Source organism: Pezoporus occidentalis, unplaced genomic scaffold, assembly GCF_034315485.1.
Source record: "Pezoporus occidentalis ecotype Australia unplaced genomic scaffold, CSIRO_AGI_Poc_V1 ctg7, whole genome shotgun sequence".
Lineage (NCBI taxonomy): Eukaryota > Metazoa > Chordata > Aves > Psittaciformes > Psittacidae > Pezoporus > Pezoporus occidentalis.
Window position 1 is genome coordinate 6,667,057 of NW_026916052.1, and position 21,553 is coordinate 6,688,609.

Genomic DNA, 21,553 nt, shown 5'->3' on the forward strand with positions numbered 1-21,553 from the left:
GGAAACAGAGGGAGTTATATTTACCTGCTTGTATGTTCAAGATAGAAATATGAATTCCACACATTGACAGGCTGGCTTGAAACTGAGCAGTTACAAAGAGCTACAGTTAGTTGAATGGTATTTTCTCTCCAGTTTCTTATGTGAGACTAAATGGCCCTGTAACAAAGAATACTCCAGGGCATGATGATTCCTGATGTGAAGCCATCAGTTAACCAGTTATATATATTGTATAAAAGTGTAATTCTCTTTTGAATATGTTAGACTGTTAAAATAGATTTATGTAGGATAAATATGTTTTCATAATGGTTTGTTAAAAAATGGAAAGTGGAGTACCAGCTGGCAGTGCTTAACATTAGGTTCTCCTGTGCTTATTTTCAGGGTTTTGTATGGCAGTATCACTCATTTTAAATCTCTGTTCTGTTAAAGATGAACCATTCTTCCTAATGAATAAAAAATATTAAGGCTCTCATATTATTACATTTTGTGCCTTTTTACCATTTCTGAGTCTCAGTAGAAAACTTATTTCATTCCTTTTTTTGTCATAAATCTTCTTCAAAGTCTAGCAAAAGATATCTTTAAGATGTATTATGCATCATCTTAGTAGTCAAGGCTGCAAAATAATGGGCCTAATTTTCCCTTTGCTCTGGTGCAAATCCCTTGAACTTCATAGTTTCACATTTTTGTACCTCTGTGAATTTTAATTAGTTTCAAGGTTTTGCAAAATAGCAATTATCATGCAGTTATTCCAGTATGAAATCTTCTTTATTTAATGTTACTTTTTTGTATCCATTTCTAGATACTCAGTTTTAATTTGGCCAGAAGCTGTTTATGATGATGAGGGCTGCAGGGTCTGAGACGATGTCTCATTCAAAACAATGTCATTTGCACTATGAAATAATGATCAGACGCTAATTTTGCACCACTTGTGGGGCATCAACCTTAACAACTTGTAGCAGAGTTGGATCAATTTCTTTTCGGCTTCATCTGAAGACTGCTCAGACCATAAAAGGCTGATGAATTTATCCTCCAGAATACTAAACTGTCTGTCTTCTTCATGGAAACTCATGTTTCCCACATTGGTTTTAGGGACCTGGAATCGAGATGTGCAATTGAGAGGATGAATCCCATTATCAATAAAAATAATAGTACGAAAAGGCTCAGAGAACACATTTATCTGCTTTTTTTAAAAAATTTCCTCTTATGATAAGAAAGTTCACACCATAGATCACTTTTAAGTGGCTTTAATCGACCAGTCCACCTAATACCCTTTTTCCTCCAGCACTGGAAAGGTAAATTATCCATAAAATAATGAATATCAGAGGAAAAGCTTGGGTATGAAGGGCAATCTAGCTTTTTTTTTCTGTTCTCCTTGAAATTAGTTACAGGTCAAAGCGGGAAAATGGTTATATATTAATGTGATCACATCTGAAATTTTATTGGATATCTTCTGAGTGTGTTGTCCCATGATATTTCTGGCTTTTGTCATAAAAAACTGACACTGATACATCTCAAACCATCAACATAAAGGTTATGTCAGTGGAATCAGCATGGGTTTTATTTACACCAGATTTGTCCAACTCTGTTCTGATTTCTCTTTTTATACTCAATGTAGAAAGGAACTATATAAATAAAAACTTCAGAGTAGACCAAAGATGCACTTCTAAGTAATTGGATGTTGCATTAAAATGTCCCTGGGTTTCTTTTTTAGTGGTGCTTCTGCTTAGAATTGAGCCAATCTGTCTTCATATTTCCTCTTCTCTACCGTTATAATTGATCTGGCAGTTCGCCACACTTAGCCCCAGACAGTAATCACTTGGCATAGAGGATATTCTGCCTCCCTAATTTGATTGACAGAATAAATCCTGGTTTTAAACTGCTGTCATGTGGTTTTTATCAGTAAATAACACACATTTTACTATGGCATGTGTACATTGAGATAGACAGCTATGTCTTTTTAATGTGCCTACCCAGCAGCAGAGGAGGAGTCATGAAAAGCAATCATATTTTCATCAACTCTGCTGTAAGAACACAAACCTTGAAAGTGATTCTTAGGAAAAAAAAAACCTAAAGCTTGAAGACATCTGTTAAGTTTTCTTTTAGAGGAAGTCATATGTGTGTTATACAGTCTAACAAGCTGAGGAAAATGGGCTTTACTCATAAAGGCTATTTCCCTATATAAAACATTGCAGAATTTATTTATTTTTTAATATTCTGTGTTATAATGCAGATACAATAGCTGAAAAACATTACTCGTTTTGGGAAACATAGCTGTGCATGTATAAATTATTTCTCTATTAGTAGTAGTAAAGCTAACATTGTACTTTGTTCGAGTTACACCCAGTTGTAGTTTGCCTGGGAGAGGACAAACTGTTTTCAGTTATGTTCAGAGAAATGATTGTTTGGTAATGAATAATCTGCTATCAATAAACAACAAAGTCACCACTGCCACCAAACATTATGCTAAGTGGAATCACTGTATGAACAAAAATTCTTCTAGAAGCTCAAACTGAACCTCATCAACATTGTTTGTGAATTAGTACTGCAAAAAAATCAAAGAAGGGCAAAGTAGTTCTGACACAATTGCATGTGAAACCATCTTATAAGCATCAATTTTGTTTAAAACAAATATTTCATTGCAGTAGTAGAAATAAGTATATTCTGGAAAGCAGGGTGACACTAAAATGCGTACATTTTTCAGTGTATGTGAAAGACTTGGGTTTGCCAGGAATAAAATATGAAATTAATCGCATCCTCCAGGGCATTTAAAAGAAGACGTCTTCTAAATGTACTGGAGTCAGAACTGACTGAATTTATTGGGTTTTTGTTACAGTGCCTTAAACCTTGTTTTCCATTTGAGCTATAGTTTTCAACCTAAATGACACATTAGAATTCAACCTTAAATTTACAGCATGTTTATCAAGGAAGGCTGAGCCCAAAACTTTATTAAAAGTGGTTTCTTTGTATTGCAGACTTGCAGACTGATTGTTCTCTGATGGTTCTGTCTTCTGTACTCACACATGAGAGCCTAATAGTACAGGGGTTCTGTTGGATGTGTCTGCTGTGAGGCATGACCCATCTCAGAGGTATTTTAGACATTCAGGCAGATTGCCATAACAATTCTGAATATCTGGGGGCATAATATGCTGTTTCTTCATTGAATGAAGAACTTCTGTAAAAAGCTGGACTGTGGGAAATAGGAGGGGGAGGAAAGCAAGACATTCATGATGATTGTATTGCTAAGAAATTGAGATGGTGATTTTTTTTCCTGTTGTTTTTTTTTCTTCATGTGTTTTTTGGTTGGTTGATTTTTAAATGAAAAGAATAAAAGGTTACCTTATCTGAGCTTGGAAATTATGCATGTTTGGATATTGTAGGTTACTTTGTGAATAATGAATGAGAAGTTCATATAATTATTGAATAAGGGTAGAGAGGAGTGAGCCATAGATATTTTCAAAACTTTGAGATAGAGAAGCAGTTTTGAAGTCTAAGGCTGGTTATTACTTGCATTACTCTAGAGTCCATGTCTTCAATCTTAAAGTCATTAAAAATAAGACATCTGTTTTTGGTGGACAAGTGCACAAGGGCAAGTCTAATACTAACAGAAACACTATTAGCTTTTTTTGCTTTACTCATGTTCAGGTTTTCTTCCATTAAAGTATTGTCACTTTGCACTCTGAGACAAGTCTGTGTTATGCATTACGATCAATTAACTGCATAATTTCTTCTTGTGGAGCATCCCAGTGTTCAGATACTGGTGTGTGTCACCTGAGCAGTCAAATGTACTTGATGTGTGTCTTGGTCTCTGAAAATCCTGCTGAAGTTACCAGTGAGAAAAGGAGAATAAAATCAGAATCTCCAGTACAAGGCAGGGTTCCCTAACTTCAGGAGGTCTCTAATGGGATAATTTTCTCAGCATTACCAAACTATTAGATAAATATCAGCTTCCCTTTACAGAGAGAAAGCGGGAGATACCTGTGTTTAGCCAGATCTTCTCCAGTAATTATGAAATTAAGCTTTAGTCTGAGACTAATTGAGTAGTATTTTCCCTTATTATCTTCTACACTTCTCACAGGTGGGGTGACGTGGGTTGGAAACATGTATACTACTGCACATATTTATTTTATTTTATTTTTTATTTATTTATTTATTCATAAGAGGGCTGGCGCTAACACCAGAAAGTAATCAATTACATTCCCTTACTTAAAACCAGAATCAGTAATACCTAATCATCAAAACTGCCTGTAGATATAAATTTGACAGCTGGAGCTTTGATCCAATCCGAGATGTACCATTTGTTAGATTGTGTATAATTTGAGTATATAGAAAACTAACTAAATTCAAACACCTTGTTTGGTATAAAGAAGGCAGGAGACTTTCAGTCTATTTTTATAGCTTTATGCTTGTAGAATTCAGATTTCTAATAAACCCAAGAATAATTGAATTTCTGGAAGTGTCAGATCTCCCAACTATTACTTAGTAGTGATTTTGTAAAATACTACCTTATATTTTTTTGAGTTTTAGATCATTACACGGGATAGATATAATGATGATATGTGTGGTCAGGCAAATGTCAGAGCTGTACAGTCATTTTATCACAAAGAAAAGCATTGCTTCCATAGCAGCAGTGAGTACTAATGCAAGTTCTGAAGTCCTTTGGGAAAGCTGTGTATTCAATAATTCTTCTATTCTTTTTTAATGATAGTTTTAAATTACTAAAATAAATACATCAAAAGAATACCAGTAAAAAATAACTCTTAATGTGTTTATTTCTTATTTGATCACAGTTGATGACAAGTATTGCTGCTTACTTTGCATACTGATAGTAACCATCTATATGGTGCTTTTAGTAGTATTGTCCATAGTTGGCAACCATCGATAAAAACTTTATCTTAAAAAAAAAGCCATAAAATAATTATTCTCTCAATTTGTAATTATAAAGCTAAAATATTTTAGTTTTACTCAGAAACAGTTCCTGTCTGGTTTTGATTGAAACTATTTGAGTTTATTTCTCAGGTGTATGTAATTTTATTTTAAAGAAAAACAGTGAGTAAGACAAATAGATTTGTTAATCAGTTCAAGGTTTGTCATCATTTATCAAATCCTTAATATTTAATCTAAGAAATGGTATTACTCTGAGAAAATAGCATTTCAAAAGTTGCAAGGTTATTTTTCAGGCATTCAGCTCAGATGATAACTGAGAGCATCATAATGTGAGATTCTTCTTGACTGTCTTCTGTGTGGATGATTGTATTTACTATACTATGGAAAAAAATGATGATGTTACACATTATTGTATGTCTTTCTTTGCCCCGAAGAAACACATACTTTCTAGTAAAAATTACAAAAAGATTTCAGAAGCTTTTTAGCTAGAGCTGTTCCTCTTGTATCACAGCAAATGTGTTTTGCATTGTAAATTATTATAGCAAGTCATATTTCTACTTTCTTATTTTTTTTTTTATTTGTGTCTGATGTCATAACCTGTAAAGGAAAGCAGACTACAGAAAGAATCTATGCAGTTTTTTTTTAACCCAGCAATTTACAGGAAAAAGAGTTTACCTCTTCCAAGGTGATTTACACAAAGAATCAAAATTCTTTAATCAAAATAAGCCTTTATTTTAAAACCTGGATGAAAGAAATCTAGTTTGTTTAGTAGAGGTTAGCTCGCATGTTTTAGCTTCTTATACTGAGGTACAATTAGGACACAAATAATTGACAGTAAAGACAGAAATGTCCTTTGGTATTGATAATACAGCTTTGCAGGATATGAAACCAAAAGCACACTGACTTAACTGTATTAAAATTGGATGCTGGAGAGGGACTCCTCATCAGTGTCTGTAGTGATAGGACAAGGGGTGATGGGTTTAAACTTAAACAGGGAAAGTTCAGGTCAGGTGTAAGAAAGAAGCTCTTTACTGTGAGGGTGGTGAGGCCCTGGAACAGGTTGCCGAAAGAATTGATGAATGCTTCATCCCTGGTAGTGTTCAAGGCCAGGTTGGATGGAGTCTTGGATGACATGGTCTAGAGTGAGGTGTCCCTGCCCCTGGCAGGGTGTTAGGAACTAGGTGATCTTAAGGTCCTTTCCAACCCTAACAATTCTATGATTCTATGAGAATGCTGCTTTTATAAACAGCAGGATTGAATGAGTAGCATACTCTTCTTACAAGAATATCAGTACCAGAGTATGATTCTAAATATATTTCATAGGTAGGTTAGAAGCATGTCAATACATGCAATAGATATCTTTGACCAGAAAATGGTATTTAGCTTGTGGAAGTTTGGGAACTGATGCTGACAATACAATCTTCTGTCTTGTTTAAAGTGAGGCTATGACTCTGTCTAGAGAACAGCATACCATAGATTACATTTCCATCTCCCTCAAACCTGAAGAAAATGTCCTTTATCAGGAAATTAACTTAATACTGCAAAACAAATATGTTCTTTGCATTCTAATGCTTAAAAGAGCTATTAAAAGATCCAAAAATAGTATTTATTTTTACTTTTTTTTTTTTTTTGGTAAAATCTCTTGGGTATAATAACCCATAAATGACATGTCTGATGTCCTCAATAGAGGTGAAAAGTCTGTGGGTTTGGAGAAACTGTAAACTCCTGAAAATATATGGAAATATATATTGAATGATTTCGTATTTTTAAATAACATCCCTGTGCTGGGTTCAGCAGTAGCAGTCATCAAGCTGTCAACATGCCATCAAGCTGTCAAGGGGTGGAACCCATCTGTATTTCTGGAGTGACAGGAGGATCCCGAGAGTTGACTGTGCTGGAGGCTGAAATCAGCCTGACTGGGAGGGAATGGCAAAAGCACCCTATTGTGACTGGTCCAGAGGCTCCATCCATCCTCGGCATAGACTACCTCAAGAGAGGGTACTTCAAAGACCCGAAAGGGTACCGATGGGCTTTTGGTATTGCTGCTTTGGAGACTGAGGAAATTGAGCAGCTGTCCACCTTGCCTGGTCTCTCAGAGGATCCCTCTGCTGTGGGGTTGCTGAAAGTTGAAGAACAACAAGTGCCAATTGCGACCACAACAGTGCACCGGCGGCAATATCGCACCAACCGAGACTCCCTGATTCCCATCCATCAGCTGATCCGTAGACTGGAGAGTCAGGGAGTGATCAACAGGACCCGCTCGCCCTTTAATAGCCCCATATGGCCAGTGCGAAAGTCTAATGGAGAATGGAGACTAACAGTAGAGTATCGTGGCCTGAATGAAGTCACACCACCATTGAGTGCTGCCGTACCGGACATGCTAGAACTTCAGTATGAACTAGAGTCAAAGGCAGCCAAGTGGTATGCCACGATTGATATTGCCAATGCATTTTTCTCAATTCCTTTGGCAGCAGAGTGCAGGCCACAGTTTGCTTTTACTTGGAGGGGTGTCCAGTTCACTTGGAACCGACTGCCCCAGGGGTGGAAACACAGCCCTACCATTTGCCATGGACCGATCCAGACTGCACTGGAACAGGGGCAAGCTCCAGAACACCTGCAATACATTGATGACATTATTGTGTGGGGCGATACAGCGGAAGAAGTCTTTGAGAAAGGGAGGAAAATAATCCAAATCCTGCTGAAAGCCGGTTTTGCCATAAAACGGAGTAAGGTCAAGGGACCTGCACAGGAGATTCAATTTTTGGGAATAAAATGGCAAGATGGATGTAGACAGATCCCCACAGATGTGATCAACAAGATAACAGCAATGTCTCCACCAACTAATAAGAAAGAAACGCAAGCTTTCTTGGGTGCAGTGGGGTTCTGGAGAATGCACATCCCGAATTACAGTTCGATTGTAAGCCCTCTCTATCATGTGACCCAGAAGAAGGATGGTTTTAAATGGGGCCCTGAGCAACAACAAGCCTTTGAGCAAATTAAACGCGAGATAGTTCATGCAGCAGCCCTTGGACCAGTCCGGACCGGACCAGATGTAAAAAATGTACTGTACACTGCAGCTGGGGAGAACGGTCCTACCTGGAGCCTCTGGCAGAAAGCTCCAGGGGAGACTCGAGGTTGACCCCTCAGCTTTTGGAGTCGGGGATACAAAGGATGTGAGGCCAGCTATACCCCAACTGAGAAAGAGATACCAGCAGCCTATGAAAGGGTTCGAGCTGCTTCAGAAGTGATTGGCACTGAAGCACAGCTCCTCCTGGCACCCCCGTTGCCCGTGCTGGGCTGGATGTTCAAAGGCAGGGTCTCCTCTACACATCATGCAACTGATGCTACATGGAGTAAATGGGCTGCACTAATTACACAACTAACTCGAACAGGAAATCTCAGTTGTCCAGGCGTTCTAGAAGTCATCATGGACTGGCCAGAGGGCAAAGATTTTGGAATGTCGCCAAAGGAGGAGGTGATGCGTGCTGAAGAGGCCCCACCATATAATAAACTGTCAGAAAGTGAAAAGCAGTATGCCTTGTTTACTGATGGGTCCTGCCATATTGTGGGAAAGCATCGGAGATGGAAGGCAGCTGTATGGAGTCCTGGACGACAAGTTGCAGAAACTGCTGACGGAGAGGGTGAATCGAGTCAGTTTGCCGAGGTGAAAGCCATCCAGCTGGCCCTGGACATTGCTGAAGGAGAAAAGTGGCCAGTACTTTATCTCTATACTGACTCATGGATGGTGGCAAATGCCCTGTGGGGGTGGTTGAAGCAATGGAAGCAGAGCAACTGGCAACGCAGAGGTAAACCCATCTGGGCTGCTGCACTGTGGAAAGATATTGCTGCCTGGGTGCAGAGCCTGGTGGTGAAGGTACGTCATGTAGATGCCCATGTACCCAAGAGTCGGGCCACTGAGGAACACCAGAACAACCAACAAGTGGATAAAGCGGCTAAGATTGAAGTGGCTCAGATGGACTTAGATTGGCAACATAAAGGTGAATTATTTTTGGCCCGGTGGGCCCATGACACTTCAGGCCATCAGGGCAGAGATGCAACATATAGATGGGCCCGTGATCGAGGGGTGGACTTAACAATGGACACTATTGCCCAGGTTATTCATGAGTGTGAAACATGTGCTGCAATTAAACAAGCCAAGCGGTTAAAGCCTCTCTGGTATGGAGGACGATGGTTGAAGTATAAATATGGGGAGGCCTGGCAGATTGACTATATCACACTGCCACCAACCCGCCAAGGCAAGCGCCATGTGCTTACCATGGTGGAAGCAACCACCGGGTGGCTGGAGACATACGCTGTGCCCCATGCCACTGCCCGGAACACCATCCTGGGCCTTGAGAAACAGATTTTGTGGCAACACGGCACCCCAGAGAGAATTGAGTCAGACAATGGGACTCATTTCCGGAATAACCTTATAGATATTTGGGCCAAAGAGCATGGCATTGAGTGGGTATATCACATCCCCTACCATGCACCAGCCTCTGGGAAAATCGAGCGGTACAATGGGCTGTTAAAAACTACACTGAGAGCAATGGGTGGGGAACTTTCAAGCATTGGGATACACACTTACCAAAGGCCACCTGGTTGGTCAACACCAGAGGATCTGCCAACAGGGCCAGCCCAGCCCTGTCAGAATTTTTACATATTGTAGATGGGGACAAAGTCTGATATATACCTCAAGGGTATTTGATTTTAGTGGAAAACAGCCAATGAACTTAATTGTATGCTGTTGCCTGCTGTGTAATACTTTTATAGCCCATCAACTAGATGTCTCCAGGTCACCAGCGACTAGCCCTGACTTCCCTCCAACCATCATCCCAACAGAGAATAAACTTTGATAGAACCGGATGAGTTCCGCAGTAAAGGAACAACCAGCATTAGCAGGCAACAATCCAATACTGCACACAGCCTTTCCTGCCCTGAAAGATTGTTACAAGAGATGGAACCTGACATCATGGACCGAATGGACTTGGCAGCATTATAGGGATTGGTCCATGCACTAAGAAAATGATCTCTTTCTCTTGGTCTGTATGTATATGGATGTATATATGTGGGAGAGCGATAGTGTATTGAAAATGTGGGATCTGAGCATGACGTGAATGGTATGGAATAAGGGGTGGATAATGTCCTGTGTTCAGCAGTAGCAGTCATGTTTCTCCTTTGTGGTAGCTGGTGCAGTGCTTCTGGGTGGGACTCGTTTCTTGGCCGGTGGTATTGTATTCTCTTCCTTTGTTATTTTCTCTTATCATTGTTGTAGTTGGTAGTAGCAGTGGTGGTTTGTGTTGTACATTGGTTGCTGGACTGTTCTTGTCTCAACCCATGGGATTTGCACTCTTTCAATCTTCCTCCCCATTCCATGGGAGCGGGGAAGGGGAGAGCCCTGGGTTGGGGGGGGGGCCTCGATTGTTCTCAGCCCGGCATCACTCACTGGGAGTGAGTGAACAAACTGTCTGGCTAGGGTTTAAACCATGACAATCCCTCTAGATTTTTCTTGTGATCTAGTAGGTTTTGAAGTTGTAGCTGTTGGAACTGCGTACAAGGAAATGGCTCTATCTCTTGTCCTGTTCCTTAACTGTTCTACAGAAGGATTAAATATGGGGGAGGGGAATCTCATGGGTGTCTACGGATGCATGAAATATGAGACCTCTCATGATAAAACCACTTCTTAGGAGAGGCTGCCATATGCGTTTGCAATAAAGATGAGACGTTTTCCCTGTCTTTACTCAAACTTGCCTGTACATTCAAAGCTGCTGAGCTGATAGTTTCTTCATTTAATGTGGTTTGACTGTAAAGCCATTTGAAACAACCAGAGGAGCAGATGGTGGGACTTCTGTTACAAAAGTTGGGTCAGTAATCCTGGCTGTTTGTGCCATCTGCACAGAAGGAAGGGAGGCGGGAGTGACCGGGGACACTGAATGTCATTAACAAAACCCTTCAGTTTTCAAAGGGCCAGACAGCTTATCATAAACCCCCCATAGCTAGTGAAATAAAAATAAAATGAAAAAAGATTGAGGGTAGAGGTGGGAAGACAAGTGAAAGTGGGGTTGGTTGAGTGTCCCACATAGCCACGGCAATGGCAGAGCTGAGTCCAGGACACCTCTGAGGGCACATGGACATAGAGGGACCTCTCACAGCTGTCTCATGCAGCTGGTCTTTCTGTGCCTGGTCTTTCTGTGTTATCCTGTGTTATCTTACCTTACACTGACTTTTTGGCTGGTAACCTGAAGTTCCATGTTTCCTTTACTGACACATGTGATTTATAAGAGCTGTCTGTGTGTTAGAATATCTGCAATATCTTTGGGATGGTGTGCTTGAATCCCTTGCTCTGTGTCACTCTGCTGGGCATTCTGCTGCTTTTGCAAATCCCATCACATGGCCAAGGGCACAGTGATAGGAATAAAGACTATTTAGGATATGAAGATATATGGTATTTCTGATAGGAAATGTATTTTTAGGACTGAAGACATGGCCAGTATGTCACTTTCCAAACACAGGAAGAATACTGCTGGAACTGTGTCCTGTGAATTACTGACTTGATCCATCAGCTAGTTTGCTAAACAGTTTTCTCTTGGAATATTGTATCTGTTTGAGATAGTAAGCATATAGGAGCCTTGATTATATGGAAAAAATGCAAAATGTGTTTGGGGGAGAAGGTGTGGATGTTACAGTTGGTTTGAGGCAAAAAAATTCCAGAGACACAGCAATTGCCCCATCACAGATCTGGGTTAGTTACGCCTTCCTTTATTTTTAGGTAAAGTAAGTTGTAGGTATTTATGATTAACTTTTTGTTTTAATTATTATTATTATTTATTTTTATTTTTTGCTATATTGTATTATTCCACTAGAGGAAACAATACTTTGGTGATTTATCACAGTTCCCAGAGAAAGGAGCTGCAGGTCCCAAATCCAGCAGGATGCCTGCAGTGAAAAAGTTCGTACATAAGCTATTCTAGCCTGTGAAGCTGACTGTGGGATTCAGGATTTAAAAGCAGAATTGCAAGCACCAGAAGGTTGACAGTAATGAATACCAGAAAGCCAGGATGTAGCTGGCTGTGAATGGCAAGAGGTGCCAGCTATGACCTAGGCTTATGTGTTCTTGAATGCCCAGTTGCTCACTATTGACAGATATATTGCCAGCTTCAGCACTGTGTATCAATAATCCTAACAGCTCTTCTGACTGTAAGGCTCATTTCTTTGTCTCTCAAAGAACAAATGAAATCCATTCAGTTTTCCTATAATCTTTAAAACAACAGTCAAATATTGATAACTGTATAGAGTCATTCACTAGGTTTTAGTCTAATCCAAGTAAGAGATAGTATAATATGCTGTGCAGACCATGCTTTGCGGTTGTTCAGTGTCTGATGGAGTCAGCATAGTGCATGAAGTTTTCATGGCAGAGTCTTCATATATTATGAAGGAAAATTTAGGATGTGCTCTGTTAGGTCTTGTCCATTTTCTTTGATTCTTCTGTATATAACATCTAAATTTGTTTTATGCACCTTATGGATACCTTTGGTTTTAGCAGGCAAAGTAGGAAAATAACGTATTAATACACTTGGGAGAGCAGAAACTGGTTTTAATAATTCTGGTGTTAAAAAACGTAAACTCAGCAGTTTCAGAACAAATTCTAAGTGCTTTCATTTCACCCTGTCACACTTCTGTGTAGCTAACAGCCAATCTCTCAGTGTGCTGGGGAGGCTGAACCAGGGATTTGAGGTTCACAGATTTTATCAAGAATGGATGTTTTTATATTCTCTTTATAGCTACATCAACAACATCTGAGAATGTAATTTTCTCTAAGTGTATCTCTTAGAGGGGAGTTTTCTTTTCCTTTATCCATTCTTTTTGTTTGGTTTGATTATGGACCAGTAAGGGAGTATAAGATTTTCCTCTTTGGCTCCTATTTGAATGTGTTCAAGTACACCTCCTCAGCTGCATGCATTATCAGCAAGTTTCTATCACCAGGAGTCTCTTTTTTTCCCAAAGGAAACCCAGGCAGTGTGGTTGCTCATCACCTAAGTGTTATGTGCTCCAAAGAATGCATCAAAAAACATAGCTGAGACTTCAACATACCATCTAATTCCCTTTCCCCTGCTCTGTCTCTGTTCAGCTAACTCTACCAATGTGTTTCTTCATAGATGTTTCTTTAATCCCTCAGTTGAAATTCTACATTCACCTGAGTTTTAGTCCAGTAGTACTCCTCTATGCTTCCCATTTTTGATAATGTTCCCTAATGTCTAACCTATTTCTTGCTACAGTTAAGCTCCTTTACACCTTGCTTGATACCCCATGGACACGGAGAACAAATTAGGCCTTTCTCTTTGCAACAGTCTTTCACAAACTGCCAAAATCTATAGTGGGGTTTCCAGTGAACAGAGGTTCAAGGGCAGTGCTCTCTTGTGTTCATGTTCTGCTGGGAAGCAGATCTCTGAGAGACAAAGGAAGGGAATCCTTAGAGGAAGGATCTCGCAGCCTGGTTTGCTGGTACAGAGATTTAATCCATCTCCTGCTGAAAAAAAAAAAAAAAAAAAAAAAAGGAATAACCTGGTATCACTTAATTTTTCCAATTTTCCAGGCCAAGAGCTCACCGCCTCAGTTGGTTCTCCTATTGTCGTTCTCCCGCACCACAAAATAGGTAGCTAAGAAAGATGGGTTAAAAATTAAATGCTGAATGAGTTACTGGGATACCCAAATTCAGTTCTGTTCTTACACAGATTGAGATAAACCATGTTGCCTAAACTCATGAAGGGATTTTCTTAAGGCGTGTTTAAGGAAATATATAAGTGCTTAATTTAAAAAGAAAGCATTTTGCTGGTAAGCCTTCACTGATACCAGTACTTTTGCTTCTGCATGGACTCAGAGGGGCTGCTCCTTTGGGAGCGCCGGGAAGTGCTTTTGTAACTGTTTTTCTTCCCAAATGTTTTGGAATTAATGAACTGGTAGGTGGCCCCTGTCTATGTCCCTGAAAAAAAACAACCCAGCCTAATAAACATGCTCTGAGTACATCTTGTCAGGGAGCGGCAAGGACAGGTTGTTCCCAAAGCCAAGAAAGATGAGAGCTCAGCACCATAGCATGGAAGGCAGAAACTGTGGCTTTACTGGCAAGGGAGGAGTGGCACAGTACCCAAACAATAAGCTTAGAACAGGTCCAGCAGCAATAACCATGGCTCAACCAGCTGACAAGGTCACAAGCAGATCATAGTCCATTTAAAATTCAAAAATTTTTCTTTGCTTCTCCAAATACTGCCTATAAGTCCTAAGTGAACAGCACACTCAGCTAAAATTTTCCCGAAGACTACCTGTGCAGCTAAGCCAAGCTAGCAGTGCCCCTGGTGATGTGATATGGACAGTATCTTCTGCAGAACGCATTATTACTGGCCACAGACAATGATTTATTTCTAACTTCAGGCATGTAAACAAAAGTGAATTGTTTTTTCACCTTCATAAGACTTCCCACAGTACCTCTCCCCATTCCTCAGTGATCCACTACCATATAGATAGTGATGTATTAGACTGTCTGGCCCTGATGCTCACATCTGTTTCAGAAGTGAGCCATGATTTAGTCAGAAAGGCAGCTGCTTGACTTTCTTAGAACAGATTATGTCTGCTTTCATAGGAATTACAGCAAAATGGAATAGCCTCATTGCAGGGAAGAACTGCTGAACACATATTTTAAATCAAATCAGTATGGAAGAGTTTGTTGGTTTATTAATAACATGTAATTAACCGGCAGTCAGTAAACTATACTTGCGGGATCAATGTCAGCAATACATCAGATAAACCACAATACTAGACACCTAGTGACTGTAAATATATTCTTACAGTTTGCTAAACACACTTCTGTACTGGTTCTGAGGAAGATCTTATCTCACCATACACAAACTCACAGCTGGATGCAGGCAACCTGCAGGCAGTGTTACTTGCAAGTACCTCCTTTTCTATCAGTGACAGTTTCTATAATTACACACATACGCTGTGTGCCCACCTTGCTTCCTACAATCTATTTCCTAGTGAGAAACCAGCTCCAGAGTCCCTTCTTGTTGCACTCCCTACTGCCAAACCCTCTTGCTGGAGGGCAGGGCATGGATGGCACTTGCCAGGAAGATGTTGCAGTGTCAGTGGAGCAACTTCTGGGAATACCAGACCCTGTGTGGCAGCTGGTGATACCAAGGTCTATACCCAGTCAGAAATTGTCATGCTTTTTTTTTATACTTCCTTCCAAAATCATTCCTCTTTTTAGTCTCTTGGTAAGCCTTGGCTACTGTTTAATTCAGCTGGTGGTCACCCTAAGCAAAATGCCACTCTTAATTTAATTTTAGCATTATCAGGTTTGGGGCAAATACCTTCTCAGCAGAGGCAGTTGTGAAAAACCTTTTCACACACACTGGCTGCACTCACAGGCTTTTCATATCACTTGCTGTTATCCAGGTCATGTTAACAAGAGCAGACTGTATAGACTCCACTATACCATTTCCAAGAAATGTTGGTCCAAAACTGCTTTATTTCACAGAAATAAATCTGGAAGAAAAAAATAAAGTGTAGAATCATACAGTGGCCAGATAATCACAATATAAATATAGGACTGGCAAATATGGATTGGAAGACATACAGTAATGATTCCCAGATTTTAATACTGGCCTCTTGGCTACAGTTATAATACTTCCTAGAATGGGTTTGTTTATTAATATCTTCCCATGGTTTCAAGGTATGTATAACTAAACACATCTCCAGCCTGATGCATGTTTGATTTAATGAGGTTTTTGATTTTGGCCTTTTTGAATGCTTAAGGTGGATTTGCTCCTCCCAGTATATGATTGGAGACGTGAGGATACACTCCATAGTTTTTCATGCAAGAGTGTCTCATGATAAATGAGGACATACAAGAATCGTGAGGCTATAGCGTTGCAAGCATTCAAATAAACAGATGTTTCAAAGTATATTTTTCTTTACTGTCATGTTAATCCAACCTGGTTACTGGCTACACCTTTAATGAATCTAAGCAGTATAATTCACTGATGAATTATGAACAGTTGAGTTACTCTTTTCCACTAAATATTCCCATTTCAGGCTTTGTGTTTCACTGTGCTGTCTTGTCAAGCCTTAGTGAGCGTGTGCATCACCAGACTGCTGAAAGGTCCTGTGTTTTCTCTTGATGAATGCTTTGGACAAAAAACAGAAGGTGCTAAAATTACAACCTACCTAATGATCAGTAAGTAGCAGGTTCTTTCCTGTGATTACTGTAGATGAGCCCAATAAGTTAAAATATTAGGGCATAGTTAATGCAGAAGCCATCATTTCAAATAAAGAATAGGGAGTTATGCAGGTTTTCCATTAGGGCATTTCAGTGTGCTGTGCAGAAGTAAAAGGTAACATTGAAATTTCTACTTAGCCATCCCTCTTAGTATCAACTTAATTGCAATCAAAAGGACATTTAGAGCTTTTACTGGACTCTAACCTGTCATGGTAATGAACATAATTATTGTGGCTTTTTTTTCAACCTAAATCAAACTTTGTGTCTCGCATTATTCATTCATATGTAAGTGCAGTACGTTGGTGGGGTGGAGAAAGAAAAATGTGTGGTCACTTTTTAAAAATACAGGGACCTTTCAGATGTTTATTATTAATTTTGCATAATTTCTTAAATTTGCCATTAGTGTTTTACAATTGGATGTTGTAGTCTTTATTTTGCTTAGAAAGAGAATTGTGCCTTTTCCCAACCAAGATCTGCTGGCATGCAGACAGTCTTGGATTTCCAGTTTTCCTGGTTTATGTTCTGTTTACTTTAAATTATGAACATTTAATGGCAGAGACTGTCTATGTCCTTTTATGTTTATACAGTGTTTCACATAATAGGAACCCAGTTCTAACTGGGAGTATCTAGGGAAAGTACCGTTCTTGAAGGGTTATGTAATTTATGTTGCACCATTTTCCCACCTAAAAATGGTAAGGTTTGAGATAAGCAGAATTAATACAAATTGTTTGCTTAATAAAGACAAGAGAAATACATTTCCAAGGGTATGTTACCTTCATGACTGTGGATTGGAAAAATGAATAATAGATGTAAGGGCCCTTTTTATTGCCTACCTAATACCTCCAACATAAAACTGTAATTGAGCATAAAAGCATAAATTCTCCTAGCACAAAACATTTCTTATTAAGATAAACCTGTCAGTATGATGATACAGGCAGTAACCCTGGATTACAGAATGTGGGCTAGAAATCTTTATGAGTAATCTCACAAAAGTCCTCCCGTATCGACTTATATTTTAAGAATCAATTGCTTCAGTTTTTCATTGGATTGATAAAATGGTTGAGAAAGCCAGAATAAAAGGTATATAAAATACCGATATCATTATTCCTGCTTTCTCAAAACCTCAATCATGCAGTTTTAGTACAGGAATGACTAATTTCTGATTTGGTCTTTTATTTTTTTTCCATAGCACTCATGCATCCAAGTGCGCCTGAAAAGAACCAAAAAAAAAAATGGTCTCAGCCCAATTACAGATCTGCATCTGAAATTCTGCATTTGTGAATTCAGTATACTCTCTCTGCAGTCTTTCTTGTAATTTACTGTTTAAGATGCTAACATCATATATATAAAAGTAAATATCTGGTGCCATCATCATATGTTCATCACATATATTCATTCACTTTTCTGAATGAAACCATGGCTGGTTTGCTATTTTTATATATACTGCATTACAGATAGACAAAGAGGAGTCCTAGTAGAACCATAGAGTGGTTTGGGTTGGAAGGGACCTCTAAGATCATCTAGTTCCAACCCCCTGCCACGGACAGGGACAACTTCCAGTAGGCCAGGTTAGTCAGAGCTGCGTCCAGCCTAGCCTTGAACACTGCCAGGGATGGGGCATCCACAGATTCTTTGGGCAACCTCTTCCAGAGTCTCACCACCCTCACAGCAAAGAACTTCTTCCTAACATCTAATGTGCATAGTAAGAGGGTATTTTTTGAAAAAAAAGGTGGATTCAAGGTCTGTCTCTTCTGGTACTTAGAGTTCTATGTAATGACAGGCTGGTAAGTTTATATAACATAGCAAGAATAGAGACGTGTGGTGTGTTGGCCCATGTTTCCGTGTTACTGTATATGTACTTATGTTTTTATTGCCTGCTTCTTGAAAGTAAAAACAGAATTTGCTTTTCACAAAATAGCAAAAACTCTAGCTACTATTATGTAAAACCAGAAAAGGGATATTTTAAATTTTAAAATTATTATTGAAACATTTCAATTTATCTGTAATTTCATGAAAGCAGAATTTTTAAGCACCTAAATTTATAGCTGGATTTTCTTTGAAAGTGTTCCTTAGTGAAATGGAGTCATTAGTCAGAAGTATGTAATGCAATTAAAGTCAAAGAAGGGTTGCAGCATTTTAATTGGAAAGATTCAGTTTGTATTAGAGACAATATGTTTGGACTCTAAATCTTTTTTGTTGTGAGTTTAGTTACTTGAAAAAATTTTAGCATATATATATGAATGTAATGTACATAATATATTAATGTAATCTATTAACAAAAATATATGCCCTAGTCATTCAGACACAGGCTAAAAGATAATTCTACATTTTCTTTTGGCCTACAATATGTACATGTAAATAGTAAGATATAAATTAGTACATGTCTTTTTTGTAACAAAATTAGCTCAGTCAGGTTAATCCTCTGTCTTGATATTTTTGGCAGCGAATAAGCTTCCTCAAGGCTGTCCAACAAAATACACTTTATCCTTGTTCTAAATGAGTCACGTTATAGAACAAAGAAGCTCAGCACCAAACTTATAGAACCTTTGTGTTCTCTGTATTCCAGATTTTCACTAATAATAGATAGATATGTTGGTCTGGAAGTAAGCATTTAAATGCTTGTTATGAAAAGGGCTGTCATTTTGTGTTTCTTGTCTATATAAAAATACAAACCACAAGTAGCTCATTCCATTAATTAACTAATAGGGATCGCACTGCAAGTAACAAGTCTGAATAAAACTATATACTCTTTTCTTTCTCAGTGTCATGGAGAAATAATGTGATAGATCAGTGCATGCAGTATTCTTCATGTGTAACATTGGTTTTCCAGACGTTACTATTTCGGTTTTGTACTCAAAGTACATGGCACATCTAATAAAAATGTAATGCTTGAGCCATACTTCAGAAATTCTATTGTTAAAAAAAAAACATAGAAATCAGGTTTCCTTCTGTAAGAGGTTTGAATTTCCCTCTTGTGTAAAACAGTAGAAACTTTACTTAAGTAGAAACTTAAGCATACAGCAACTGTCAGGGCATTCCTTTGCTCCTCTTGCCTGTTTAACCTGACAGTGGCTGTGAGCAAATAAAGAAGGTACCACTGAAAAAAAAAAACACTGAAAAAAAAAAAAAATCATCATGTGATTCAATTCCAAATCAAAGCAAAAATGTTGCAGTCTGGGAAATTTTCTTCCATGCGATTTTTTTTTCTTTCTGTGATTGGATATTTTTTTTGTGTGAAGTTGATCTTAGGCAGTTGTCTTTGCTTTTTAGTCTCAGAGCTCTCTGATTTGAAGTCATGCAGTCGTGGCCATTAAGTTTCAGTGTTTTCCCTGTTGCAGCTTTCATGGCTCGTTTCAATATACTGAATTCATATGTATGGAATTAATTAGCATGAGGGTATCAACAGTTTAATGCCCCATCCAACAATTCAGTGCTAATAGCAATTTAAATCTAGGTAGGAAAAAATTCTGTGTTACTTTGTAGGGAAGGACTTGTAGGAGGTGGTGAATAGATAATGAGACTGCAGGTTCTGCTGGATAGCAATTGTTCCTTACATTTGTTTGATGTTAAACACAACAGGCCCCTGTTCATGCAACAAAATTAATGGAGTTCAACTAAAATCCTCTTAAACCTTGTATCAGTTGAATTCATTGTCATTTTGCTGCAGATGGCAGTGATGACAAGAGTAAATCCCCACTTACAAGCACAAGCCACTAATGTTTATGGAAGATTCTATAAAAAAGTGTGGGATTTTTAATATGAATATGGCTAATGACAGCTAAAAAATCAAAGTGAAAAGAAACAAACATTCTGAGAGGATCGGAGGTCATGAAGATGGTAGTACCAAAGTTTGTCACATTCTCACAGCGTAATTTACTGCATTTTTCTGAAATAGAAATGGCCTTTCTAAAACCAGTTAAAAACAAAAGAAAGATTTGCCCTAGATTTTTCTACCAGTGTGTCACTGAATGTTTATGTTATAAGCTGAAAATAGCTTGCTAAGTAGTCAGAATTTAAGAGCAATTTAGATTAAACATTTTCATGCTCATTTGTGCAATGCCTCTGGTCTTTTAGCAGTATAAAAAGATTTTCTTGGCTTCCAACGATTGGATCAGCATGATTTTGACATCCTTAATCTCTCTTTAAGAGGATTAGATTTATTTTTTATTTTTATTTAAAAATCTGAGTGGTAAAAGGTAGAAAAAAAGTAATTTTCTTGAAATAGTGCTTTTTAAAAAGTTATGTCAGCAAACACTGACTATGAGAAATGACTGAATTCTAAGCTAATGGTGCCAGAGATAGTACAGACACAGAGTTTGCAAGGTGTAAGGATATGATTTTCTATGAAACGGATAGCCTTAAGCTAACTAGTCAACATACGTATGTGTAAGGAATTCAGCCTCAAGCTAAGAATCCTCATTTCAAGGAAAGACAATTCCAGAAGAAATAGTATTTAGGGATCTGTGGCATGTGAACACATAACTAAACCCAAAATCCACTCAGTAGGAGTATTCCTGGTGCAAGAAAACTGTTACCAGTGTGGGAACTGTTTTTCAGTTGTGTGACTTCTAGGTCCGTGCCTCATATGTTCATTAGTTAATTATTAATACGTATTCCACTGAATAAATAAATGACCCTTTTGGAATTTTAGCAGGAGTTAAAGGTGCATTCTGTTCCACTATTAAGCTACCCCGGAGGATGCAAGACTATGCTTTAGTGATGATGAGAGATAAAATCAGTTTATAAAATCTTCAAACACTCACAGTGGTGGAGGAGAAAGTTACATAGCTATAGTGAAGCAGTTCTACAAGGTGATCAGGATGCTGCATTAGCATTGGCTAATTTGACCAGGATCTGTTTAAATAAAAATTAATACAAGGTCATATGTCCATGAAACAAAGATTGTGCCTCTTTTACAAGATGGTGACTTGGAAATCACTCAAAGAACATCATAAAGGATCTGTTCAATTGAACATGATCTCCAGTGTGATGTGGTGGCTAATAAGGCAAATGTAATACCTGTACGTTTATGAGAGCATTACTGGGATGCTGTGTCCATTTCTGATGTCTGTATTTTGAGAAGAAAGTTGCCAATTTGATAAGAACTTCAAAACTAACAAATGTAAGTATCTGTAAAGTCAAAGAATTCTAATTATTAATCCCAAAGGCAATCCTTGAGAAACTCTAATAATAAAATTATTCTAGCATAATTCATTGTTTTCTCCTTTTTTAGCTTTTAAGATCTTACATTAGAGAAAGTAATACAAGTTCTATGCTTTCATTGCCATGTGTTAGCTCCACTGAACTCCAGACCAATTAAATCTTTGTTTTCCAATCTTAAAAGGAAAAAAACAAACAAAACATGCTTCATAGAAAAATACATATTTAGCTTGGCACAGAGCT

At 38.4% G+C, this 21,553-nt stretch overlaps 2 protein-coding genes across 5 annotated transcripts in view; one reads left to right on the plus strand and one right to left on the minus strand.

The window, feature by feature from the left end:
- LOC134175667 (uncharacterized protein YagA-like) overlaps window positions 1–21,553 on the minus strand; it is a 268,407-nt gene that overhangs the window by 145,937 nt on the left and 100,917 nt on the right. The gene's annotated exons all lie outside the window — the stretch shown is intronic.
- The window catches only part of PRKN (parkin RBR E3 ubiquitin protein ligase), a 725,154-nt gene that overhangs the window by 92,794 nt on the left and 610,807 nt on the right, over window positions 1–21,553 (plus strand). The window contains exon 1 of one of the 4 annotated variants that reach the window (XM_062641871.1): window positions 2,887–3,083. The exons of the other annotated variants lie outside the window; for them this stretch is intronic. Within the exon in view, the coding sequence (XP_062497855.1) occupies window positions 3,068–3,083 (16 nt within the window). The 5' untranslated portion in view covers window positions 2,887–3,067. Of the gene's footprint in view, window positions 1–2,886; window positions 3,084–21,553 lie in introns of those variants that run through there. 4 annotated transcript variants of the gene reach the window in all.